Here is a 22,134-nt window from a genome sequence, read left to right on the forward strand (position 1 = left end):
TCAGCCTGCTCCGTACATGGCTTGCGTTGAAGCGTTCCGCGTTTCACGGGACTCCCTGGTTGCCCGCCACGAAGAACGTGTTGCATAATTTATGGGGATAGAGGGATGTCTGGGAGTTTTAGAAATGAAGGGAGTTTGCAACAGTTCAATGCTTTCCCCCCCAACCGGAGAACTCCAGTGAATTGTCTTTGCGTCTGTTGCGAAGGAAGGAAGTTGAGTGTGAAAAAGAAATCTCCCCAAATCTCGTGAGGACGCCAGCCGGCTCATGGCGTGGGGAGCGGGGCAGTTAGGGCTTTGTTTCCCCTGCGTGCTCGATCAGGCCCCGTTGGAGAACGGGAAGACGAAGGCGGATCTTGAAATGGCACGAATTCCAGACCGCAGTTTACTGAAATGAAAGCCTGGTTGTTCACGGCCCGGGTTCCGTGGAGCCTAGGATTATCGCCGGCTGGGCCAGACGCCCTGGCTGCAGCTGTCAGGTGGTTTTCTCCAACACCCCCACACCTCCCCCCCCCAATCTTGCACCCATCAGTCCGGCCCCCCTCCCTCCTCCCCCTTTCCAGAAAGGGCTGGCAGGGAATCAGCTGATATCGCCGCGGTTCCCAGGCGCTGTAATCAAACGCTGACCACCTGCTTCAGACGCCAGTTCCTCGCACTTCATCCCCACGGAAACCGTTTCGGACCAGCAGCCTCCTGCTGGGGGAGGCGTTTCGAGGTCAGCGTGCCGTGCCGCCTTTGAACCTTGTAATTTGTGGGGGAAAATAAACGGCGGCGGCGTTATCGGTGTGGTTATTTTTCGATTTCCTCGACTGATTGTCAAGCTTGTTCCACACCCCCACCGCTCTTTGTGTAAGGAAGTGCCTCCTGTGTAAACGCATCCAGGACCACAACAGTATTGACACCCAGCTTGTTAGATCTTGAAGTAAGAAACACTTCATGTTCACAGAAAGATAGACAGTTGTTCATGCATACAGACGCGTATGTATTGCACATTGCAGGCAGCGCGCGGGCCTGTGAACTCGGCGCACACGGCTGGGGTAAGACTTGAGTTGCGACAGACATCTTGGCCCTGCTCCTGCGCTCCATCTCAAATTCCCCGTCCCCGAGCCAAATCGCAGGGCTCACGACCAGTTTTTCTCCCTCTCCTCCTCCGTTTCCCGACAGACTCCTCCACCTCGCGCTCTCCACATGTCAGAAACAATTACCCTGTCTCCGGGTTTTAATCTGAGACATTACTTAGATGTTTGTGTTAACCTCCCCACACAAACCCAGCAGCTCAGCAAAACCCGCAGGTTCTGCCACCCAGCCCTGCATTAATCTTTGCATTTAATCTGGTTACACAAGAACGGGCAAAACACCCCAGAAAATCGCTGTGGAGGCGTGGTGTGATAATGCCAAGGTTCTGGGTCACAACTCTTCGCAGATTTTCTTGTAAATTCACGCACTACGGGCAGACAGGTGCCGTTGCTGTCATTCGAGATACAGCAGCTGCCCCGGGCCAGTTCCGGTGTTTAAAAACGACTTCATGAAAAACGGGGAGGGGCGCACAACCCTGTGAGAAACGCCGAACTCTTGAACCCGCGTCAAGCCCACTATAAAAACCCAAGAGAGTAGCCATTGACCGGACCTGGATACAGACTGCGTACCTCCCAGTTCCTGTCCTTTTTTAATGCAACGAACAAGCGTGAAACTTATTAAAAAAACACAAAGATCCACGTGTCCCCCTGGGGGGAGAAGGTTAGTCTTTTTGGTAGCACGAGTTCCAGGGAGGAGGGCGAAAAGGGGGGCGTCCTATATCAGTGCGTGAACACTGTGAAAGGGAAGAAGACCGACCTGGAGAGACAAGGATATTTGTAAACCTAGCATTAAGATTCGAGGGGGCTGGTGCCGTGTTGTCTACGAACAAGGCATGGCACACCTTTCCAGATCTAGATTACATGCAGAAAGCTCCTGCAGCTCCCGTCTTAAAATATTTATTACAGTGCTCCTGTCCTAATAGGATCTATTAGGATCCTAATAGGAGGCTTTAAAAGTCTTCGGCCATTTAGCATTCGCAAAAAACGCAGCTACGGACGTTTCCGGGTGTAACTCTGTCCGGACAGGAGCCTGGTGGCTGAGTATCCTCATGGAGCCGGCTGATGACACATCCTCGCTCCACCAGTGCCAGTGTCGGAGCGCAGACGTGTCACGGGGCTCCCGTTCCCCGCAGCTGCAATCTTAGACTTCCTTTATAAAATTTTAATGCATTTCAGCACTACCGCTGTCACGGGCGTTCTGCTTGTAATATGCATTTAAAAATAGTTTGTTTTAAAGGCACAGCAATGTCCAGTGTGAGGGTTAAAAAAGCCTGCCCCCTGCTCCCCATTCAAAGCACAGTGCCAGTGTCGCGACCAGATATGTCAGAATATAAATCAAATCTTCCCTGCTTTTTGTAGTGGCAGCTGAAATAATGACTTTTCAATGCGAAGTGTCAAGGAAGCTAACCGAAGACAGCACAAAAACTAAATATTCCTCCCACATTTCCTCTTTTTCAATCTTGAACGGATATGGTAACAGACTACACATTGTTTTTGTCTTTAGAAGTATTTGAATTCTGCACTGGCATCAGTAACTGCAATGCCTACTGTACAGTTGCCATAGATCTGCAGCCTAGTTTCGTCATAGCCCCAGTTTTTCACACTACCCTGGCGTCTCTCTAGAAATGTCATTTAACTCCTGACTACCAGAAGGGTTGGGTGGGCTAAATGCCCTCCTCTCCTTTTGAACAGGGTAATTGTTTACATTGAGAAAGACGGGGATGTTCTGATTTAGCCTGCTTAGCGGTAAAGAAAAACCGACCCTCCCCAACACCACCCCAACACCTTTGCCATTTCGGTGTCGGGACGTGAGACCGGAAGCCCATCTCGGTGCCACGCGGAAAACATCGGGAAGATAAGCGGTGCGTTTGTGTTTTGAAGCTGGTTGGCTTCTGTCTCTAGCCCTGCGGTGCTGTCTAAGGTGTCTTTCTCAGTAACCCTCCCCCCCCGCTCCGTTTTCGTTACCCTTATAACCACACAGCAAATTGTTATAAATAAGTTTAGATAACCGGCGACTGAAGCGGCAATCTATTACTGTCTATTGGATTTGGAGGTCAGATAATCTTATTTGACCCGATCAATACCATCAACGAGGACCTGCAGGGATACTTGGCAATGATCCTCTTTTTTTTTCTTCCTCTCCCTCTCCTCCACAGCATCCCCTCCCCCCCCCCCCCTTCTGTCCTCCCTGGTGTTGTTTTTCGGTTTCTCTTGGTGTCGCAGCTTGTTCTAAAGAAACCCGGATTTCCTCGCTGTTGTTTTTCGGACGGCAGTTGGCAAAAAAAAAAAATTAGACTTTAGTCATAAGGCAAAGCCTGTAGGAATTAAACGTCATCGATTAAGTTCGATATTCAAGACTGTACACCAACGCGTAAATGAGCTGATCGGTAGGTAGAAAAGGCCAGATTAAAAAAGATGAAGGCTCAGAGGTCAGTGGCATCTTCCTTTGCTGCCCTTGAGTGCACATCTTTCTCTTGCATTATCGTATGCAGGAGGATGCATAGCAGCAGAGACATGAAAGGGCATATGGAGCAGACTTAAGTGGAAGCAGGAGACCCAGTGGTGTTATTCCGTTCTTCTCCTTAGCACAGATCGGGAAGCCATGACGACGTTTAACGAAATTCAGAAAACTGCGAGTCTCTCTAGACAAGGAATCCCAGAGAGCCTGAGCTGTCTGCTCGTCCTCCAAAGACCTGGCTCACCACCTGAGGCTGGGGCTACTTCAGGACTGCTTTAGTGGTCCACAGCTTTGGAAATGCAGCATTTGCAAAGCACCATTAAAACTTGACCATGTGCTGAACTCTTTCTGGGCATGACGGGACTGCTGTTCTGGTGATTAGCAAACGGATTCCAGATACACGTATGGAAAATAACAAGACTCACATCATTTAATGTCCCTAATTGCCTTTTATTCTTTATTTGTCCTCTGCCTTCCATCTTTTCTTTAACACTTGAAAGTGCTTCTATACAAGTATGATATTTCAGACAAAAACATGCCATTTTTAATCACATACTTGCATGTTCATCCCCAAATGATTTGGGCTGTCTTGCAAGAGGGCAGACAGATCTTAAAAGGCCCCGCTCTGGATACTGTATTATTTCCTGCTAAAATTCTTTTGTTGAAGGCGCATATTTTTGATCACCAGCCTGAGCATGTTCTTCAATTTTTGATAGGGTTAATATATTTTTAATGACCTGGCTTTAATATTTCCTTCTGTTCGTGGTTGCAGGAGGCATGGGAGAAGCAGATTGCAGAGGAAGGCACCCCCTTGACCAAGTACTACAGTCACTGGAAGAAACTCAGAGAGAAGGAAATTCAATTGGAGATCTCTGGGAAAGAGAGGGTAATTATCATACACAGGGCCTTACTGTATTTCTGGGCTTAAAGGAGAAACTCCTGGAAAAGTGGAAAGTATCTGCTTCGGCAAGCTTTTCTTTCTCTTTGTATTTGTGGTTGCCCAGCCCGGTTTTATGGTTTTATTTTGCCATTGTTTTTATATGTAGTTCTGCTCCAGCTGCAAAATAATGAACTGGTCCTTCCCTAGCTGCAGAGTGATGAACCAGTCCTCCAGCTGCAGAGTGGCGAACCAGTTCTCTGTGCATCTTTTAATAGGATGAGAAGTGTGCTTTAACATACATATTTTCTTCCAGTAGTTCAAGAAGTAAAGAAATAATTACAGAATTACAGAGCTCCTGTTGGATTGATTGCAACCTTTTGTGAGGACGTGGCATGTCCCGTTTTCTATAGCCATACTAGATGTTACTAACCTTGTCCATGTTGGTCTTCTTTTCATCTGAACTTAGTAGCACAGAAAGCCAAAGCAACTTTTGATGGAATCACAGTCATTTGAGAATTGAGTCTAAAAAATAGATTATTTATGTTGTGAGGTTGTTTTATCTGCAGTCACATACAATGAACCAAGATCCGGGTCTTAATTTGACGGGTTTACCCTTTGCATATCCTGGGGTTGTTTATATTACATTTGAGGAAATTAGTAATTAATATCATTTTTCCCAAATGGAGGATCAGTTTGTGTGGGGAAATAAACATTTTTCTCTCCCTCTCTGTACAGATGGAAGACTTGAACTTGCCCGAGATCAAACGCAAGAAGCTGCACGAAAGAAAAGAGGAAGACAAGAAAGAGTTTAAGGATCTCTTTGAGTCAGACAGCGCTTCTGACGATGAAAGCGTTGGATTCAAAGTCAAAGGTACAGAAATAAAAGAAGTAGAAAACTTTCCTCCTGAAAGTAAGTTTTTAGAATTGCGATGTTCTGTTCTTAGCCGTTTTCAAAGGCCTTTACCTGATTATTTATGCTAGACGGGCCTGAAGACACTTTCTTAACCCACCCTCTGTCCAAAATATTAGTCCTACCACCACCAAGGTCACCGAAGAACACAGCAGCCCTGGCATCCCTGCCTTTCCCTTGTGGATGAGGGGTAGTGGTGTTTCATTGCATTGAGCCCTACAGGGTCCTCTCGGCCTGGAGCCTGGCCTCTCGGTCCTAGCACCTGTTCACTGGCACCAGGAGCGATCACTTTCCCTCGGGGGTTCCTGACCAAAGTGCATTTAAAAGTTAGGTAAAAAGTTTCTTTGAGTGCCTTTATAACTGAGAACAGAAGGCACCTTTTTACACTGAGCGTTGTGGGACTCGGGAACAAGCTCATCGACAGAAGACTGGTATAGTCCCCTCAGAGGCTGTCATGCCCAGAGAGTGGTGGACATTGACACACCAGCTAGAGACAACTAGTGCCGGGGCCTAACAGCAGGAGGGGCCCAGGTGGTGTTCTCTGATCGTGCCTGCTTGTTGTTTTGGGTGGGTTGGGTTTCCACTGACCCTTCGCTGCCTTGGTGCACCACCACATTATCTGCCCTGTGTTCTGTTCGCGGCATGGTGAGGGTCCGAGCCGATGTTCTCCGTTTCCCAGCTCTTGTCCAAACCAAGCCCTTTGCACTGTCCATTCCTCCCTGTGGCGCTTAGTCTTGTTTGAGGGTGACTGTCTTGACCTCAAAGCAACAGCAAGGTGAGTGTGCTTGGCAATGGGCTGCAGCCCCCCGGTTCAGCCACTAGGGGGCTGTCCTCTATTGTTCAGTGTGGAGGCAGAACTTTTCTCAAAGTCTGAATTTGTACTGTGGAGTTCCAGGCACAGCGTAACAGGTTTATACTTAAATGAAATAGGTCTGGGCAGAAATGTAATCAGATTTATATTAGGGCCGGCACATTTCAGCCAGAATGAAATTTTCAGTGGGCTTGCATGCATGCGAGACAAGCTGTGCTTGTGTAGCCCTGCCATTGGGATATCTCGTTGGTTGCTTTTTTTTTAGTCAGGTGGAAGTGGGTCTGGTCGAACGCGACACAGTTGTAGGCTGTTGAGGTTTCGCCGGGCAGTGGGTAGCGCAGGGCAGTCGGGCAATCTCCCTTCGTCTGCTTGGTTCTCATGGTGAAGTTAGCAGAGTGCTGGTCACTGAGGTCTGTGTGTCCCATCTGTGTAAAGCTGGTCTGGATAATGCCAGGACTGAGCAATAGAAAGCTTTAAGTTTTAAAGAAGAAAGAAGTGTGGCCGCTAGACTCCAGGCTCTGCTGTAACTCGGTTTGCGGTGTTTGGGGCTTTTGCCCTGCGCTGTGTGTGACGGAGAGGAATGGAGCTGTGGGCTCCGTGAGTAGGCCTTTGTGTGCAGCTGCCAGTTTAATGGGGCTCTCCAGCCTCTAACCTGTGTCTCGGGATGCCTGTGCCTGTGTAGGTCATGCACAGGGCACAGGCTGTGGCCAACAGCCCCCTCCCGAAAAACAAGCCCTGCTCCGCTTCTTGCATCTGGTATTCATTCTGTCCCCTCTGACGCTCGGGCAACTGCCTGCGAGAGACTCTTCTCGCCAGCCCCTCGCTTTCACAGGAAGCTCTTTTCTTTTCTGCAGGCTTGGATCCCGGTGGGGGTTCATAATTCAAAACAGTTGGCTCGGAAAGATCCCCGCGCCCCGCGCCCCGCTCCCGAGGCACACAGAGTAATGGGCCTGCTTCCCCACTCTCTGTGATCCATAACACTCCACGTCTTGGCAACCCACAGAGCCCCAGTTGGTGGTGGGCTGATCAAATAGTTGTCATAGATACAGCAGGGAGAGGAGGTGAAAGTGAGACGGAGAGCAGAGAGAAAGTGAAGGAAGGGAGAGAGGAGGAGCTGTTTCTTCCAACCTCCTGTTTACCAATTAATCCGGCCATCCTGTTTTTTTTTTGTTTTTATTCCTCTTGTCGTTTTTTATGTGCGCGTTTCTTTTTTTCCAAAAAAAAAACGTTTCCTCTCCCGTGCGGGTTCTGGGGGCAGACGTTACTTATCAACCGCTGCCCAGACCCCCGTCTGAACGAGAGCAGGCAAACCGCCGCTTGGAAATGCTTCAGCAGCGCTCTGAAAACAATTAAAGGCTTTCAAGTAGCCAGCTCCTGGTGAGAGCTTTGCGGAACTGGCGTTCTGGGCTCCGCTGTCTGTGAGGGCGGCAGCTAATAATTAAGGGCTCTGTGGTGGTGTGAGGTTAGGGGAGGGGGGGTGGGGGGGCCGGTGTTGTCTGGCAGGGAGCGGAGCTGAGGGCTTCGCTGGCTGTCTGGACCTGGGAGGTGGGGGCCTGTTTGTGAGTGTGCGGTGAAAGGGCCGCCCCGCTTGCAGGAGAACCCCCCCCTCCCGCCACCGCGTGACACCCCAAATTAATTATGACCGGTTCTGAAAAATGCAAGGAAAAGAGAGATGCTTTTCTTTCCCCCTCGCTAAAGGTATGAAACGCGAAACACGGCGCACACGACTGATGGCAGAGCTAAATAAAAAAAAACGCCTTTTCTTCCGCTTGGTGTGTAATATTGCTCCGTGACGCAAGTCGGTCCATCTGTATACAATCTGAACCACCTCTTAGTGTGTTTTGGAGTTGAGCTTATTTGTGTTTGAATGCTGGGACGCGTCATTCGCACCTTGCAGTCTCTCAGTTGTCCCGTGGTTGGGCCGCCGAAACATGGGTCTCCTGAGCAAGAGTTCGTATTGAATTTGCGAAGAGCAACACATCGGAAGACATTCCTTCCACTGCCGTACCTGCGTGACATCTGGGCCAAACAGTCGCGCTTGAAGAAGTAAAGGTGGAATCGACAAGCACGGTGTTTTTCTAAGAAAAATGCCCTCTGCTGTTGCTGCAAAGCTCAAATTGAACCACTTAGAAATGGCTTGTAGCTCTGGCATTAATAGTGTCCAGCTGATGTTTTAAAGATAAAACTTGAAAGTGTTTTTTTTTTGTTTCCTTCCTTGAGGCTGTAGCTCTTGAGCTCTTGAAGAGCGTAATTTTAAGAGATCCTTACCCTGGCCTCTAATTATTCCTGTTTTGTTTTTTAGTCTTTGAGGGAAAGTCTGTTCTTAGAGGTTTATCTGCGGATCTCTTGAGTCAAGAGGTTCAAGTTGTCTTTGTTATTTTAAAGGCATTGTGCAGATTTTCAAAGCCAATCAGAGGACAGTAGTTTAGTCTGTATGGATTGCCTTTTTATTGCTTTATTGGTACTCCCGTAAGATTAGCTGAAAAGGGACAAATTAGGATTTATTCGGGGTGGTGAATGGGTTTGTGTATTAAAGGTGCCATTTTGTATTTTTATAATTCAGTTTCTGGGCTATACATGGTCAAAGTAAATTTCATTTTCACCCTATAAATCATTTGAGGATGGTAATTGTGAACCTGTTTAATCAGAAAATTGATATTTCTGCCATCACTTGATCGAGACCTCTAGAATATTTACATTTACTATTATTTTGTTGGCAAAGTTCTGTTTCTGCTTGGGAACGTGTCGCCTTTATTATTGTACAGTGCGAAGACGGCCTTGTCCTGTTTGCAAACTGCAAACTCTAATGTGTCTGAATAAGTGAGTGAAAGATATTTTGCTTGGTAGAGATGGGGTTGGCTTTAGCGCTATTCAGGTAAGCTTTTCAGCTGAAGCATCTCACATTGGAGAAAATTCCAAGTTTTTAATTTTGAACATTTCTGAGATGAGTGATTTTTTTTGTCTCTGCACTCTCAAATTATTAATCAGTCTGTGTTCCTCTGGGATGTATTCTCTCTTTTCACACCAGTTATTACTGCTTCTTGTATGACTGGTTCCGTGGGAGCTATCGTTCCAAGGTGAGAGTCTCTTCAGTCCTGCAGTTCTATAGATGCCAGTCCAGGATTGCCCAGCTGAGGGGGCACTGGCCAGCTGTGCCTCACAGCTGTGGCCCCAGTGGGCTATACAGAACTGTTTTCCTCCAGCAGTCAGGTGATAGAGCTTGAGAGCTGAGGAGTAGGTGCTCGGTATCCTTCAGAATGGAGACTTTTAAAGCTCACTTGTATTTGGGTTTTGGTGGTGATGCCCATTTATTGAATTCTTTTCTTCTCAAGGCATGTTAATTGAATGAAGTTCTGCTGTGGTGCCCATACTGATTGTGAGTGTATTACAGACTCTGGTGAAGTCCTGGTCCGATGGTAATTCCTTGCAGGGATAAGAACAAACAGTACAGATTCTTCCACCATTTTCTTACACAGCTGAAGAGCAGCATAGGAATTAAATGCTGTTCTTGCCCTCTTCCCGAAAGTCTGTGCAGAGCTGTCTCTGCTCTGGCCAGCGGAGATGTGCGCCTTCAACAACGCCTCTCAGAGCTGGTTAAACTTCCCTCTTTAACCTGTCAGGAACCTGTCAGTACCAGGAGCCGGCACTCACGCCTCAGGGGCCGCCCGGCCTGCGCGGAGCCAGAGATAACGAAGGCCTGTCGGCCCCCCCGCAGCAGGAGAGAGAGAGAGAGCAGGCGGGGGCAGAGTTTCGGCATGCCTTTGAACAGCCTCTCTCTTCCTCCTCTGCTCGAGTGGTTCTGCTCTCCTCTCCAGCTCCTGGCCAGGCAAGAGAGGCAGGGCTGTGGCGCGGGCTGGGTGAGAAAACGGCTTTGTGAGATCAAAAGAGAAGTGAGAAGTGTTGGTTAGGGCTCTTTTTTATTGTTGCTGTTTTGTTCCTTTTATTTCTTGTTTTTTTTTATTGGTTCCCTGTGTGTTTTTGGAGAAGAATCCAAAATTATAAACTTCTGAAGTGTCGTCCCTTTCCCCAGCTAGAAGCAAATTTAATAAATGTGAGGGAAAAGAAACGCTCTTTAACTCGGCAGCTCGCTGTTGTGTAGCAGCACCGAAGATCAAAGCTGTTTTGGGTGAATCTCCACTGTCAGAGCAGGGCCAGGGCTGTTTCTCTGTAGTTTTCCTATGTGCTCCTCATCTCGGTGTTCAGCAATTAGTTGCTTCGTTTCTTGGCATCTCCTCATGCCTGTGTGTTTAGCACTGATCGTTCTTGCATAAAGTCACTTTAACCTATAATCTTGACAGGCTGCGAATCTCTGTCGAACATATCAAGGTGCAGTACTGCTCGCCAGAAGAGAGCAATAAACATCTGCAGTGGCATCAGAAACACAAGACTCGGAGAGCCGAGTTGTGGCTGGAACACAGAGATTGATTGAGATCGGGGATGAGCAAGCCAGATTGCTCAAGAGCAGAGGATGCTCTGGCAGTCCAACTCTGGTTTTAGTTACTTAATTGAGCTAATTGATTAGATCGAGATGTCAAACTAGATGTTTCAAGTCTTAACCAGGTGATAACTGCAGAGTTCCTGTACACACCGTGGGGCTGTGCCCATCCTTGCTCTTGATAGGTTAATAGGTTTTGCAGGGCAATGATCCCCGTAGCTGAGTGGACAGGTATCGTAAAATATCTGCATTATAGTTCTCAGTGTTTTTTTTTTCTGCATCCCATTCTTCTTTAGGCTCTCTTGTGTTCTGGTGAGCAGCCAGTCAGAAATGTGTCTCCCATTTTCCGAGCTGTGTGTTCCAAGCTCTGCAATCTATTCTTCATGTTCCAAAGGGAGCATAAAAACCAGCAAATGTAGCGGAGGGCTCACTACCGACCTGGCTTAATCGCCTCTGCTGTCTGCTTGTTTGATTCATGGCAGCCAAGCAGCAGAAGACTGCAGGAGCGAGGGAGGCCTCCGACGACGACGACTTCTTGGCCGACCTGTCAGACATGAGCAGCGAGGGTGAGGAAGGTGGAGAGGGAGAGTATGAAGTGGAGGGAGACAGTGATGAAGAAGACGCTTTTGGGGAAGACGATGCAGGTAAGAATGGCCTTAATCCTGTCAGATTATAGGAGCAAAAACTCAAGAAAAGGCTGATTTCAGTACATCATCCCCCATACTTCCTTTTCGATCAACCTTTCGGCAATTCAGGGTGAAATTTTCTTTTAGTTTATCCATCACGAGTAAACACGTGGTATTCACAGGCAGAAGGATCTTCTGATTTTAATGTTTTTTTTCTCTCTGAACTCGTACAGTTCTCCTTAGAATTGGATTTGCCTCTGTGTCAGAAGGTGCTGTGTGAACAGCAGTATTCAGAAGATTGCTTGCAGCCTTTTGCGAGTTCTTGTTTAATGATTAAAAACCATTCTCTGCTCATTCTGAGAACAGTTTTGTCAGGTATGGCTTCAAAAGCTTCAGGTTCAGCAGCATCTGCACAGCTTTTCTTTTTTCTGTGCTCTCGTCTGGCGTCTCCACAAGTTTTCACCTCCCCCATCACACAACAGCACTTCAGTTTTCGTCCCTGAAGGCCTCCCGGTTTTTAAGCCCTCCCTGCGTTTGTTGTTAAACGCGTTCCTGTCTCCTGCAGATGAGGAAGAGGAGAAGAACCAGCCATCCAAGGGGAAGGCAAAGGCCAGGCCCCCGAAGAAGCTGAGCCAGCGCGACCTGGAGGAGCTGGGTCACGGCGACGAAGACATGGTGGAGGACCTGGTGCTGTCAGATGAGGATTAACTGAGATTTCCTTGTCTCAGTCTCCGTGAACTGTAGAGCACCTCTGCACAGCAGGTTTGCTGGGGGAAGGGGGACTTCCTGTGCTACATTCACACCTCCAGCCCTGTAACCAAAACCGCGGGCTTACAGACCTGCGTGTGGTTTTGTATTGTTTCAGGCAACTGCCTCCTGTATTATATTTCCTGATTGCCATTGTTTTATTTTTTTCTTGCCTATGGTAATTTAAACTTGTATCTTTGCAAATGAACATTTCTTTCATAAAAACACATGGAGAAGAGGGCAGTTAACGGCTGTGGTTCTGTGTTCGCTAGATGACACTGCCATCGCTGGCAGCTCCAGTCGCTTAAGTGGTGTCCACAAAAGCTGAAGTGGTCTAGTCCTGTGAGCCTGGCGCTGCATGATACTTGAAGGGGCTGTGGCGTTTGATATGGCACCTGGTGTCATGAGGGTTCTGAAAGGTGTCAGTTAATACTGTCAAAATGTATGGATGTTGTGCAATGAAGCAGGAGAGCACAGCGATGTGCTGGCTGGTATCAGGCGGGCTGGGAGTGTTGGGTGTATGAGCGCTCGGGGATCGCGGGTGCAGATCTTGACAGGAGCTGTGTGGTTTGCAGTAGCACTCCCTGCTGTGAACGCAACGCTAACACTGCTGCGGCACCATTGCATCGGTGTGATGATAAACTCCTGCGGACTGCGGAAGGAAAGGGCTGCATTTTGAGACGCGTGCTTTTAGCCGCTTGGCACTAGGACTTTGTCCACATAATGTCCCACTATCCCAGTGGTTACCAAATATGTGATCAGCTCCCTTCTTAGGCGGTGTGTGTTCTGCTGTATCTGGGTGAAGAGCTGCTGTCAGAACCCTGCCCTGGTCTGAGCTGGACACCAGGGAGCAGCTGCAGTGCAGGTCAGTGTGCAAGACAGCAGGCCCGCTGCTGTTCTGCACTGAAAGACCCGTGTGCTGCGCTCACAAGTCCTGGTCACCCTCTCCCTGGCACACTTTCTGCTTGGCCTTGGTGAAGCGGGAGTTCAAATAAAAGTAAAAATGTGACTGTTATACAGAGAGGCACTAAAAACGCAACACATTCTACTGCATGCAGTAGTTGTTAGTTGCAATTTAAATGCTTTGCAGTACTGTTGAACACTGGTTTTGGTGACAGGATTTATTTTATGGGCTGTAAAGAAGCAAGTAGGCAAAACATAGGTGGCAAATTTACAGACTGTTTAATTAACATTGTTTACGTTTCAAAGAAATTCCAAAACGAACAACTTAAAAAAAAATTGCATAAAGAGCTTGGTGTATTATCTCTTCCCCATGACGAGACAAAACGAGGAAGAGCACCATTATTATGTTAAAGATTGATCCTCACCATCCACTCTGGGGATGAATACATAATGTATAATGTCAACCTACAACAAAAAATGTCATAAATATTTTTTGTTTTACTATTTGCTATGAAGCAGCATTTGAGGTGGGGCTTTAATATTACATTAGAAATAACTTTATCAAACAATTTAGGAATAAAACAAAAAAAAGTACCACCAAGAGTTAGCAAGTCAGATTTTGTTTTAAAAAAAATCGAAAGAAATACGTGCAACTACACATAACAAAAAAGTACCACTTATGTAATGTTCAGTTTTTTTTGTTTGTGTTTTGCACATGACTGTACAAGTAGGTAGGGTGTCTCACCCCACAGTAGTTAACGTTGGCGTGTAAAGACATCTGTCGGGTTAGAGATCCAAAGCTGTGATCCATAGTCTCACTGATCACCTCTGTGATGAGGCACTTCTCGTGTCCCGTCTGCAGGCAAGGGGAAGCAGATCCCAGGGTTGGTGGCTGTCGGGTCAGAGAGGGGGGGTCACCCCTCTCCCTGTAGAGTCACAGTACTGGCTGGTGCCCTCGTGCTCCTGGAAAGCTGGCTGCCCTTTTGTTTCTTAAACTGTCCTTTCAGCCAAAACAAAACAAGGACCCGGCGTTCCCAGCCAGCAGCAGCCCCGGCCATACCAATCCACTGTAAACATGGATCACATCCTTTTTGTAATCTTTGGTATTGATCCTTTGGAATGCATAGTTGCCAAAATTGTGGAACTCCGGTTTTTTTTTTCTTTTGCGGGTGAGGATTGTACATGATGAAGGGATGAACCGCGTTACGAAGCAAAGTCTGCCACCACCCCCCCCTTTGAAAACTTGTTTTGTGTTTTATGTGCCCAAAAATGTTCGGCACGGGCCATCCCAGGAAAAGACACGTTTCCTTCAGCTTCTGTCTGCCTGACAGAAGAATTTTTTTTTGTCATTTTTTTTTTGGCAGGCTGTTAAAGACCAGCTGTCTGCTCTCTCTCTCTCTCTCTCGCCCGCGCGCGTCCACCCCACTTCCTGTCTCTGTACTTATCCCAGCACAACCCCTGACTGCAGCAGTGTTTGGGTTCTGCAGCCTTTGAGAATTTCTGAAGGTGACAACTTCTTTTCTGTCCAAACAAAAAGGTCATGTGCCCCTGGTCAGGGCTCTGCGCAGGCCATTCAGGGTCGGCTCGCTCGCGGGGATGCAGCTGCGCCTCCTGCTGCTCCGGCCCCCCCCCTCCCTCCTCCCTCTCCCCCCCCCCCTTTGTTTTAAGACGGCGGTTTTGTGATGTCGCCGATTCCCGCGGAGGAAGAGTTTCCGTTCTCCTGCTTGGGCGAGATGCGGCTGGCGGGCAGGACGCCGTAGGGGGAGGCGACGCTGCCCGTGGAGGGCGGGCGGATCTCGGAGGCGGGGGGCTCCCGGTCTGGGGGGCGCAGAGCAGGTGGCTGCAGAGGGAAGGGCAGGGGGAAGCTGGTCATGTACAGCACCCTGCCGATGCGCTTGGCGACCTGCGGAGACAACCAGCGGCACACAGTCAGGAGAGCCACCAGGCGGAGTGGCACAGTGCCACTCTCACGGGAAAGGACAAGGCTGGGTGTTCTGTTCAAAAGTGTCCCTTTACCCAGCTGCTCCCTTGTCTTGTTCCTTAATTAAAATAGGCACTCAAGCTAGCAAGCATAGTCTGCCCACTTCAGCAGGAAAACTAAGAGAAACTCAGCTGCCTCATTACAGAAGTTATTTTTTTTCCCGGTCCTGCTGAGAAGTGGATTTACATTATTTTCAGTTCACACTGGATTGTTACAGAAGGCTTTCCTGATGGCTGTAAAGTAAAGCACAGAGCCTTGCCATTGCTACAGTGTGCCCCTATATAATCATAGACATGGTACATCAGCATCTCTGAGGTCCCCCCACCCCAGTATTTTTCTAACTACCAGATTAGAAAGAGTTAGTACATTATGATTGTGTTTAGTTCAGCGGGTGATTAAACTGGGTAAATTTAAATCAGAAATGATTTTGAAAAAAAAAATCTTGATTACTCTTCGGCACACAAATGATTCTTGTTTTCTTAACGGATCATTAACCTTACAAGGATAGGGGTTCCCCTTTGCCGGAACCAGGAGATGCAACTGTGCGCCTAACTTTTAAACTATGACGGCAGCGACCCCAGCTGTTTTAAAGGAGTTGGCGTGAGCTCAGGTCTGCAGTGCTGTCCAGACCAGAGAGTGCGTGTCGAGTCCAGCTCGGGTGGGTCTCGCGGGTCGGCGAGCGGTACCTGGGAGCGGATCTTCAGTGCAGGGCCCAGCTTCAGGCCCATGTTGTTCAACAGGTGCTCTTCTGTCAGGAGGGGCAGGGTCTCGCCATCGATGGCCTGCTCCCTGAAGACCTGTATGGGCAAAGGCGGACTTGCGTCACTCCGCTGGCTGGAACACAGGCGCCTTGTTCACTTTCTGCCTCTCATTACAAGAAGCCACAAGAACACGAGGGGAAGCAAAGGTGTGAAGGGCCATTTCACCATTGTCAACCACACCATTAATATGTCACTCAGCAACAGCTGTTTTATGTCCATTCCACTACTGCATGTGTCTATAGACCCTGATGGTTTACTCATTAAAAATCCACAGATGCACATTCATTTACATTCATTGATGGGGGGTGTGTGACAGGGACAGGGATCTAAATCCTGCCTTAGTTCCTCCCCAGGATTACTCTGTACTGTTGTTAAAATAAAAATATGTTCTTCAGTTGTGCTGTCAGCTGCCGTATTTCTGACTCTCCCACTGAACTTGACTGAACAGCTGTTCTTAATTCCCTGCCATCTTGTGTTAAGTCCTGTCACACATCCCTCCCACAAAATGCAAGCAACAACAAAATAAAATATAAGCTTTAACACTTTGCTGCACCTTAAAACTGCGTTGCACTCTGGTTAAAGGTGATCATATTTTGATGTTGCTTGCTTGTCTATTCCTGCTGGTCCTCACATCCCTTCTAAAGGCCACTGGTCTTAAGAGTAAAACAGCCGACCCAGAAAGATTAGTAGGATCACTTCTGTAGTTACGCATTTAGCCTACAAAAGAAAAGCAGGCCGTACCAGATACTGCACTGCACTGGCATGCACCAGGACTGGGGCTTGGACAGCTACTGATAGGGTGTGGGATTCTGAGGGGTTTTCCAGAGTTCATCTGTTCTTTGCCCACCCCCTCACCTGTGTGTACTCACTGCAGCCAGACAGGCTGCTGACGAAACTGCAGACATCATCCACCGTCCACTTGCTGATATCCTCCACAGCTCCAGCCTCCTCCCCATCCAGAAACAGACCTCCCATAGCGCCTGGGGGATGTCAGAGGAAGCATAAATCACTGGGAGCCCACATGGACAGCAGGCCCACGAGCAGAATGTTCTTCCTCTGAACCACACATCTACATTAATGATCCCCTCTATGAGAGAGTTCAGCAGGGGTCAGTTCCTGGGCCTTTTCCTGCGGGAGGTCTCTATGCAGGAAAGTCCCTGCTAATGTGTTTCATATGGCAACTGTGCCACAGCTGCAGGAGACAGCGGAGAGAAGCCAGACCGATGTCTGCCCCTTTAAAAACCGAGGTTAACCTGTCCTACTGTAAGTGCTTAAATCTTGTAGATATTTTATATTCTGTTTCTGTGCTAATGTTCCCCATGCAGACTTAGTTTTGGTCAATTCAGGCCAGTAGTGGCAGGAGTTGGCATCGGAAAGTTAAATGCACATTTATGATCACAAAGTATATTAGACATGTACAATACCAACCTTAAAACAACAAGGCCCACTATGATTACAGTTACCACAAGGGTAGGGAATAATCTTAAAACTTTGGAGTTGCAAAATCTTTTTTTCTTTGTAGGCACTTCACTATATTTGAAAATGTTTTTTAAATGTGAATCTTCTAAATGATTTTTCCATTTTCCTTTGGTTGGAAGTCTTAAAGCGTACTCGAGCAGATTCCTCCTAAGCATGCTCGATGTGTCTGTCATTTTAAACAGAAATCAAGGAGTGCTTCTTCCTCATACCTCTATAAGACGAGACAGAGTCAGTGAGCTGAGACCCTTGACCCTGGGGGTAAAGACAGAGCTCAGAAGTGCACAGAAAGATTAACTCTCACCTCTTGAGCAAATCTCAATGTCAGACTCAGAGTTGATCTGTCTTTCAGCCTCAAAGTTAGTTACTTTCTCACTGTCATGAGGCGCCAACATTTTCCTCTTAAGAACTCCATCCAGACTATTGGAAAGAGCAAGAGAGAACTGTTTCCTATCCAGCACTTTTTTTTCAAGCAGTAAAAAGGGGGGATCTGCCTTTTTTCTGCTCTAAATGAGCAGCGTCTCTCAGTAATGCAAGTCCAGCCGAGTGGAAAGTCAGCGAGCTGGACGATGAGTAAGGAATGGGGGAGCCTGATCGTGTTTTTTCATTTTTATTTCAAAAGGAAAACACACACTGCCGTCTCTGCCACTGACTCATCCCGTCTGAAGTTAGAAAAACCTCTTTAAAGCATCTCCAATGTGTCAGACTGGACTGAAACGTGGAAAAAGTTAAGCTCTCCCACACTAAAAATGAACACAAATGTTTTGACAGACTGTCATCTGTTGAGAGCATTGGAAGAGGGGACTATTTCTGGCACAGCGTCTTCTGCCAAGCCTTTTGTCCATTCGTTCAGCAACACGAGGGGGGGTTTATGGTCATGTGTTAGGACAGACCACTTCCCACTGTCTACTGCACGCTAACTCTGCAAATGAAAATCTCCACTTCTGCTTGTGAAGTTCAATCTATACTGTTCCACCGAGGCTACATCCTTGCAGACAGAACCACTGGTGCACTTAGCAGACACTGCTGCTTTGTGATCTAGAGTGAGGTAGCTGTGAAACTGCAGACCGAACTGATGGCACCCCCTGTCTGAACTGGGACAACTCACATGGTACCTTTGCTTTGGTACCTTAGATGTCAGAATGGATTATTTCCCAGAAATCACTGCTGAAGTACAGTTCAATAAACTAAATTGTGAACAGCACTGTTTCAAGCGGTGGTGCCAACACTTTTGCCTGTGGGTAAATCTGTATGGAAAATACAGATTCATGTATGCAAAAGGCTCTCCCAAAACCCGGCTCTTCAAAGACAGTTCTGACTTTTTACTTTACCAGTCAAGCACTCGTGGAACTGCAAGAGGAACCCTCTCCGTCACTCGTACCCGTTTTATTTTTTTTGCAGGTATGTGCTTGCAAAGCATCCTGACTCTTTCAGGCCACATTAGCCAGGATGAAAAGGGCTGCACTCCCAGAGCCTGGTTTTGGTGCCCCTTCCCCCCCCCATGTCTAAAGACGGGTCCAGGCGTACCTGCGTGGAAGTAGGGCCCGGCGGTGTAGGGGAACCCGAAAGGCAGAGGCTGGGGTGGCAGAGGGGGGGCGGCCCCCGGCGGCAGGTATTTGGCTTCGCTCTTGTTGATTCCCGGAGCGAAGGGGTGGTGGCTGGGAGACTCGGGCCCCAAGGACCCGCAGGGGGCGCTCTGCCTGCCGGAGACGTCGCTCGGCTCCTTCCCGCTGTCGCAGGGCTTGGCCGCGTCCTTGCCCGGGCCGAGGTCGGAGGTCAGAGGGGTGCCGTCCGGCTTGGGCAGCCCCTCGGCCCGGTCCTCGGCGACCTCGGCGTCGCTCTCCGAGTCCTTCATCTCCTCGTCCTGTCCGTCCGCCGAGCCGTCCCGCGCCCGGCCGTCCCCTAGCGGGTCCTTTGCCTCCGGGGGGCCCTGCGGGTCGCTCCGGTGGTGCCCCCCTTTCCGGGAGCTCTTCCGCGCCCCGGCTTCCTTGGGCGGCGTGCTCCCCGGCGCGCCCTGGTGGCCGAGGGAGAGCAGCGGCGTGCTGTTGTGCCGCAGCACCAGCATGGCGTTGCGGCGGGTGAGCTCCTCGCGCAGCGGGTGCCCCTCGGGGATGTCGTGCAGGCTGCGCAGGGCCGGGTGGTCCGGGGGCAGGCCGGGGTGCAGGGCCAGGGGGTCGGCCATCAGCCTCTGCCGGTGCAGGTTCTCCAGCTCCTTCTGGCGCAGCAGCTCGGCGGACATCTCCAGCCTGCCAGCGACACGGGCACAACGGCGGCGGTGAGAGGCGGCACAGCACCGCGCCAGTGGGCACGCGCTCTCGCTGACTGTTTGCACAACACTTATTACTTATTCTGGGGGAGAGCGCAACAGTCCCAGTGTGGCTGCTGGCTCGGCTACACTAGGGCTCGGTTTAGCACGTCGCCTGGTTCAGCACTGTGAACCTCGGACAGGTGCAGCCGGACGAGAAGAGAGGAGAGCACGTAGGGGGTTAGGAGCGGCACGAAAATCGCCCCCAAAGAAAAATTAACGCGGCCTTTGCCATGCAGAGGAGGCATTTCTGAAGTGAGTGGCGTCTGAAGGGCTCTGTGCTGCACCGGATCTATACGAGAATTCCCAGAAGCAGTGCCGGGCCCGACCTCTGTGAACCCATCAGAAAGTGTGGAAAAGCCAGATCAGGTGGCGAAGGCAGATAAGAGAGCGAAGGGCTCAGATGTAATTCCCAGACTCTGCTGTAATGTGCCTGGACATGCAAGTCTATCTGATAGCTGCGGGTAGATCAGACAGCAAATTAGGCGTTGATAAAAGGTTACGTTTTAATTGTGCAAGTCCTCTGTGAGAGACATCCTGAGAAAATCTCTCTCGGACTGCTTTGTGATTTGCTTCTCTCTCTCTCTCTGTGCTTATAATGAGCAGCCTGCCTGACACCAGCCAGAGGCTATGCGGATCGGCCAGTGGAGCAGTCAGGGAGAAAAGCCCATACGAACCATTACAAAATGCTTAACACGTGTCAGCTTAGTTTTAGGCTTAGCGTCCCCTGAAATTTTAAATTCAATACCATGTGCATGCCGCAGTTGTTACGTTCTCCTTATCTGGGAATCCATGGTTATAAACGTTGATGCACCACTATAAAATGTGAGCTTTTTCTGTGCTGTGAAGTCTCCCCCTACCTCGCAAGGTTCTGTTTCCTCAGCATCTCCTGCTGTCGGGCGAACATCTCTGCCTGTGCCGGTTGCAGAAACCCATAGCCTGTGGATAACAAGATCTGGCATTATTATCTGGCTGCTGCCATTACACAAGGCACTGGGTATAGAGACCTGTCTGGTTGCTGCAAGGCTGTATATAGCACCTCGCAGGACAGCACAGCTCATTCCCAACACACCTTTCAACACCGGAGCTGAGCACTGGCTCACAGGCTTCTGTTCACCCTGGCTCTGTACCAACACGTTCATGCCTCAGTGTAGAGCCCTAAAGTACTAGTGCCTGTATCCTCATATTTGGCATGATGTTCAAAGAGAACACAGATAACTGTAAGAGTGGCATGTTGACGGCGCAGGAGGTTAAAAGTGAGAACTGACGGCACCTCTTGAGAGCCTTTTCCACCTCTGATGAAAGTGATGGAAAAATCAAACCTCTTTCTGCGAAATACAGCTTCCCGTCCTTCAGATAAAGTTAAAAAAAAAGTTTCCATTCTGAAACTGTGGGCCTGTCTAAAGACCCCTGCACTCCCCCCGCTCCCCATACTACCACAAATTTCTACACCCCCGACTTTCCTCACTGTTTCCTGAAAACTACATGGGCAGCAGTTTCTGAAGAACTTGAGAAAGCTGTGGAGCTCCCGGCCGAGTTCTTTCGCAATCCGAAGTGCGAGGGGCCGTGGGGGTCGACCACTCCAGTTCTCGGCCGAAAGGCGTTTTTCACAGGCATTTCCAGTGAAGATTCACACACGAGTAACGAGAGACGTGCGTGCGACTGGTGGTAACGTCGCACACAGGTTTTGTTCGGAGGAGGAAAGTAAGTCTCTCTGCAAGTTCCTGGAGCTCAGTATCTGCACCTTAAACCACACCGCACCACAGACCTCGGCCTGATATCTGTTCGGTGGCAGAGCAAACAGTGGGTGAAAGAAGGAAGATCGTCTAACCACTCCATCTGTTATGTGAACAGATCAGTTTTGTGTAGCTGTTGCGTCGTTTTCTTTGTGGACAACATACTGCGTTTTATTTTAATCGCTATAAAGTTTAGATTGGCTGCATCTGTGCTAGAGGTCCCAAGGTCACCTTCTAAGATGTGGTTTTTAAGAAGGCCAAGTGCGTTTTATCTCCGAAAAGACAGTTTTAATGCATCAGATGTTTAAAACTGTCCTCCAGGATACAGATTTTTTCTAAACTGACTGAATCGGATTCAATCATTTGGGGATCTTGGGAAGCAAAGGTCTTTTAATTACACTGATGGACCATTTAATATCATTTAGCCCTTTCTTGTATCGTCACCTCATATAATGGCGCCTGCATTTGCTCATGATGCTGTTTCCTGGTGATACCCTTAGGTATCTTGGGTTTTCGCATAAATCAGTGTTAATTTATACATCCTACACTCACCATTTGTGCTCCATGACAATCTCAAATAAACCCTTAATTTTTTTACCCCTTTCAAAGTAATAGGAAAAGAGCTAATTACCTGGAGCCTGGCACAGTGCTGAGGGCACGCCCAAGAAAGGGGGCCGCAGGTGGGGTCCCAGTGCTATGTGGGGGGCATTTTGGGGTGACAGCAGGGGGGGTGGGTGAGAGAGATCCCTGTGGAAGAGAGACACAGACCACTGTTAATTTCACACACATGACATGCAGTATAAAACGGTGAGCTAGTCCATGAAGTTCTCCTACAAAGCTGGGAACACAGACATCTTCAGATTTATATATTTCTATATATACTATATATACACACACACAAGTGTCCTTACACACAAGTCCAAGTCTTAGATGCTGCATACATGCATATCAAACCAATTGATCTGCTCCTTTCACCCAGATGAAGGTTTCTTCTCCACCATCAGAAGCATCAGAGTAAACCTACAATTTAGT

The 22,134-nt window shown here is 48.6% G+C and overlaps 2 protein-coding genes across 6 annotated transcripts in view; one reads left to right on the forward strand and one right to left on the reverse strand.

Annotated features, from left to right (window-relative positions):
• noc2l (NOC2-like nucleolar associated transcriptional repressor) overlaps positions 1-12,178 on the forward strand; it is an 87,269-nt gene extending 75,091 nt beyond the window's left edge. For all 3 annotated transcript variants that reach the window (XM_069183614.1, XM_015336991.2, XM_015336990.2), the window contains 4 exons: positions 4,304-4,417; positions 5,147-5,282; positions 11,050-11,211; positions 11,759-12,178. In XM_069183614.1, the coding sequence (XP_069039715.1) occupies positions 4,304-4,417; positions 5,147-5,282; positions 11,050-11,211; positions 11,759-11,901 (555 nt within the window). In that variant the 3' untranslated portion in view covers positions 11,902-12,178. The remainder of the gene's footprint in view (positions 1-4,303; positions 4,418-5,146; positions 5,283-11,049; positions 11,212-11,758) is intronic.
• Positions 12,179-13,099: 921 nt separating this feature from the next.
• samd11 (sterile alpha motif domain containing 11) overlaps positions 13,100-22,134 on the reverse strand; it is a 100,353-nt gene continuing 91,318 nt past the window's right edge. For all 3 annotated transcript variants that reach the window (XM_069183613.1, XM_015336986.2, XM_006641992.3), the window contains 6 exons: positions 21,734-21,849; positions 20,227-20,305; positions 18,589-19,307; positions 16,441-16,565; positions 15,511-15,621; positions 13,100-14,746 (listed from right to left, as the gene is read on the reverse strand). In XM_069183613.1, coding sequence (XP_069039714.1) covers positions 14,507-14,746; positions 15,511-15,621; positions 16,441-16,565; positions 18,589-19,307; positions 20,227-20,305; positions 21,734-21,849 — 1,390 coding nt within the window. In that variant the 3' untranslated portion in view covers positions 13,100-14,506. The remainder of the gene's footprint in view (positions 14,747-15,510; positions 15,622-16,440; positions 16,566-18,588; positions 19,308-20,226; positions 20,306-21,733; positions 21,850-22,134) is intronic.

The sequence above is a fragment of the Lepisosteus oculatus genome, chromosome 25 (assembly GCF_040954835.1).
Source record: "Lepisosteus oculatus isolate fLepOcu1 chromosome 25, fLepOcu1.hap2, whole genome shotgun sequence".
NCBI lineage: Eukaryota > Metazoa > Chordata > Actinopteri > Semionotiformes > Lepisosteidae > Lepisosteus > Lepisosteus oculatus.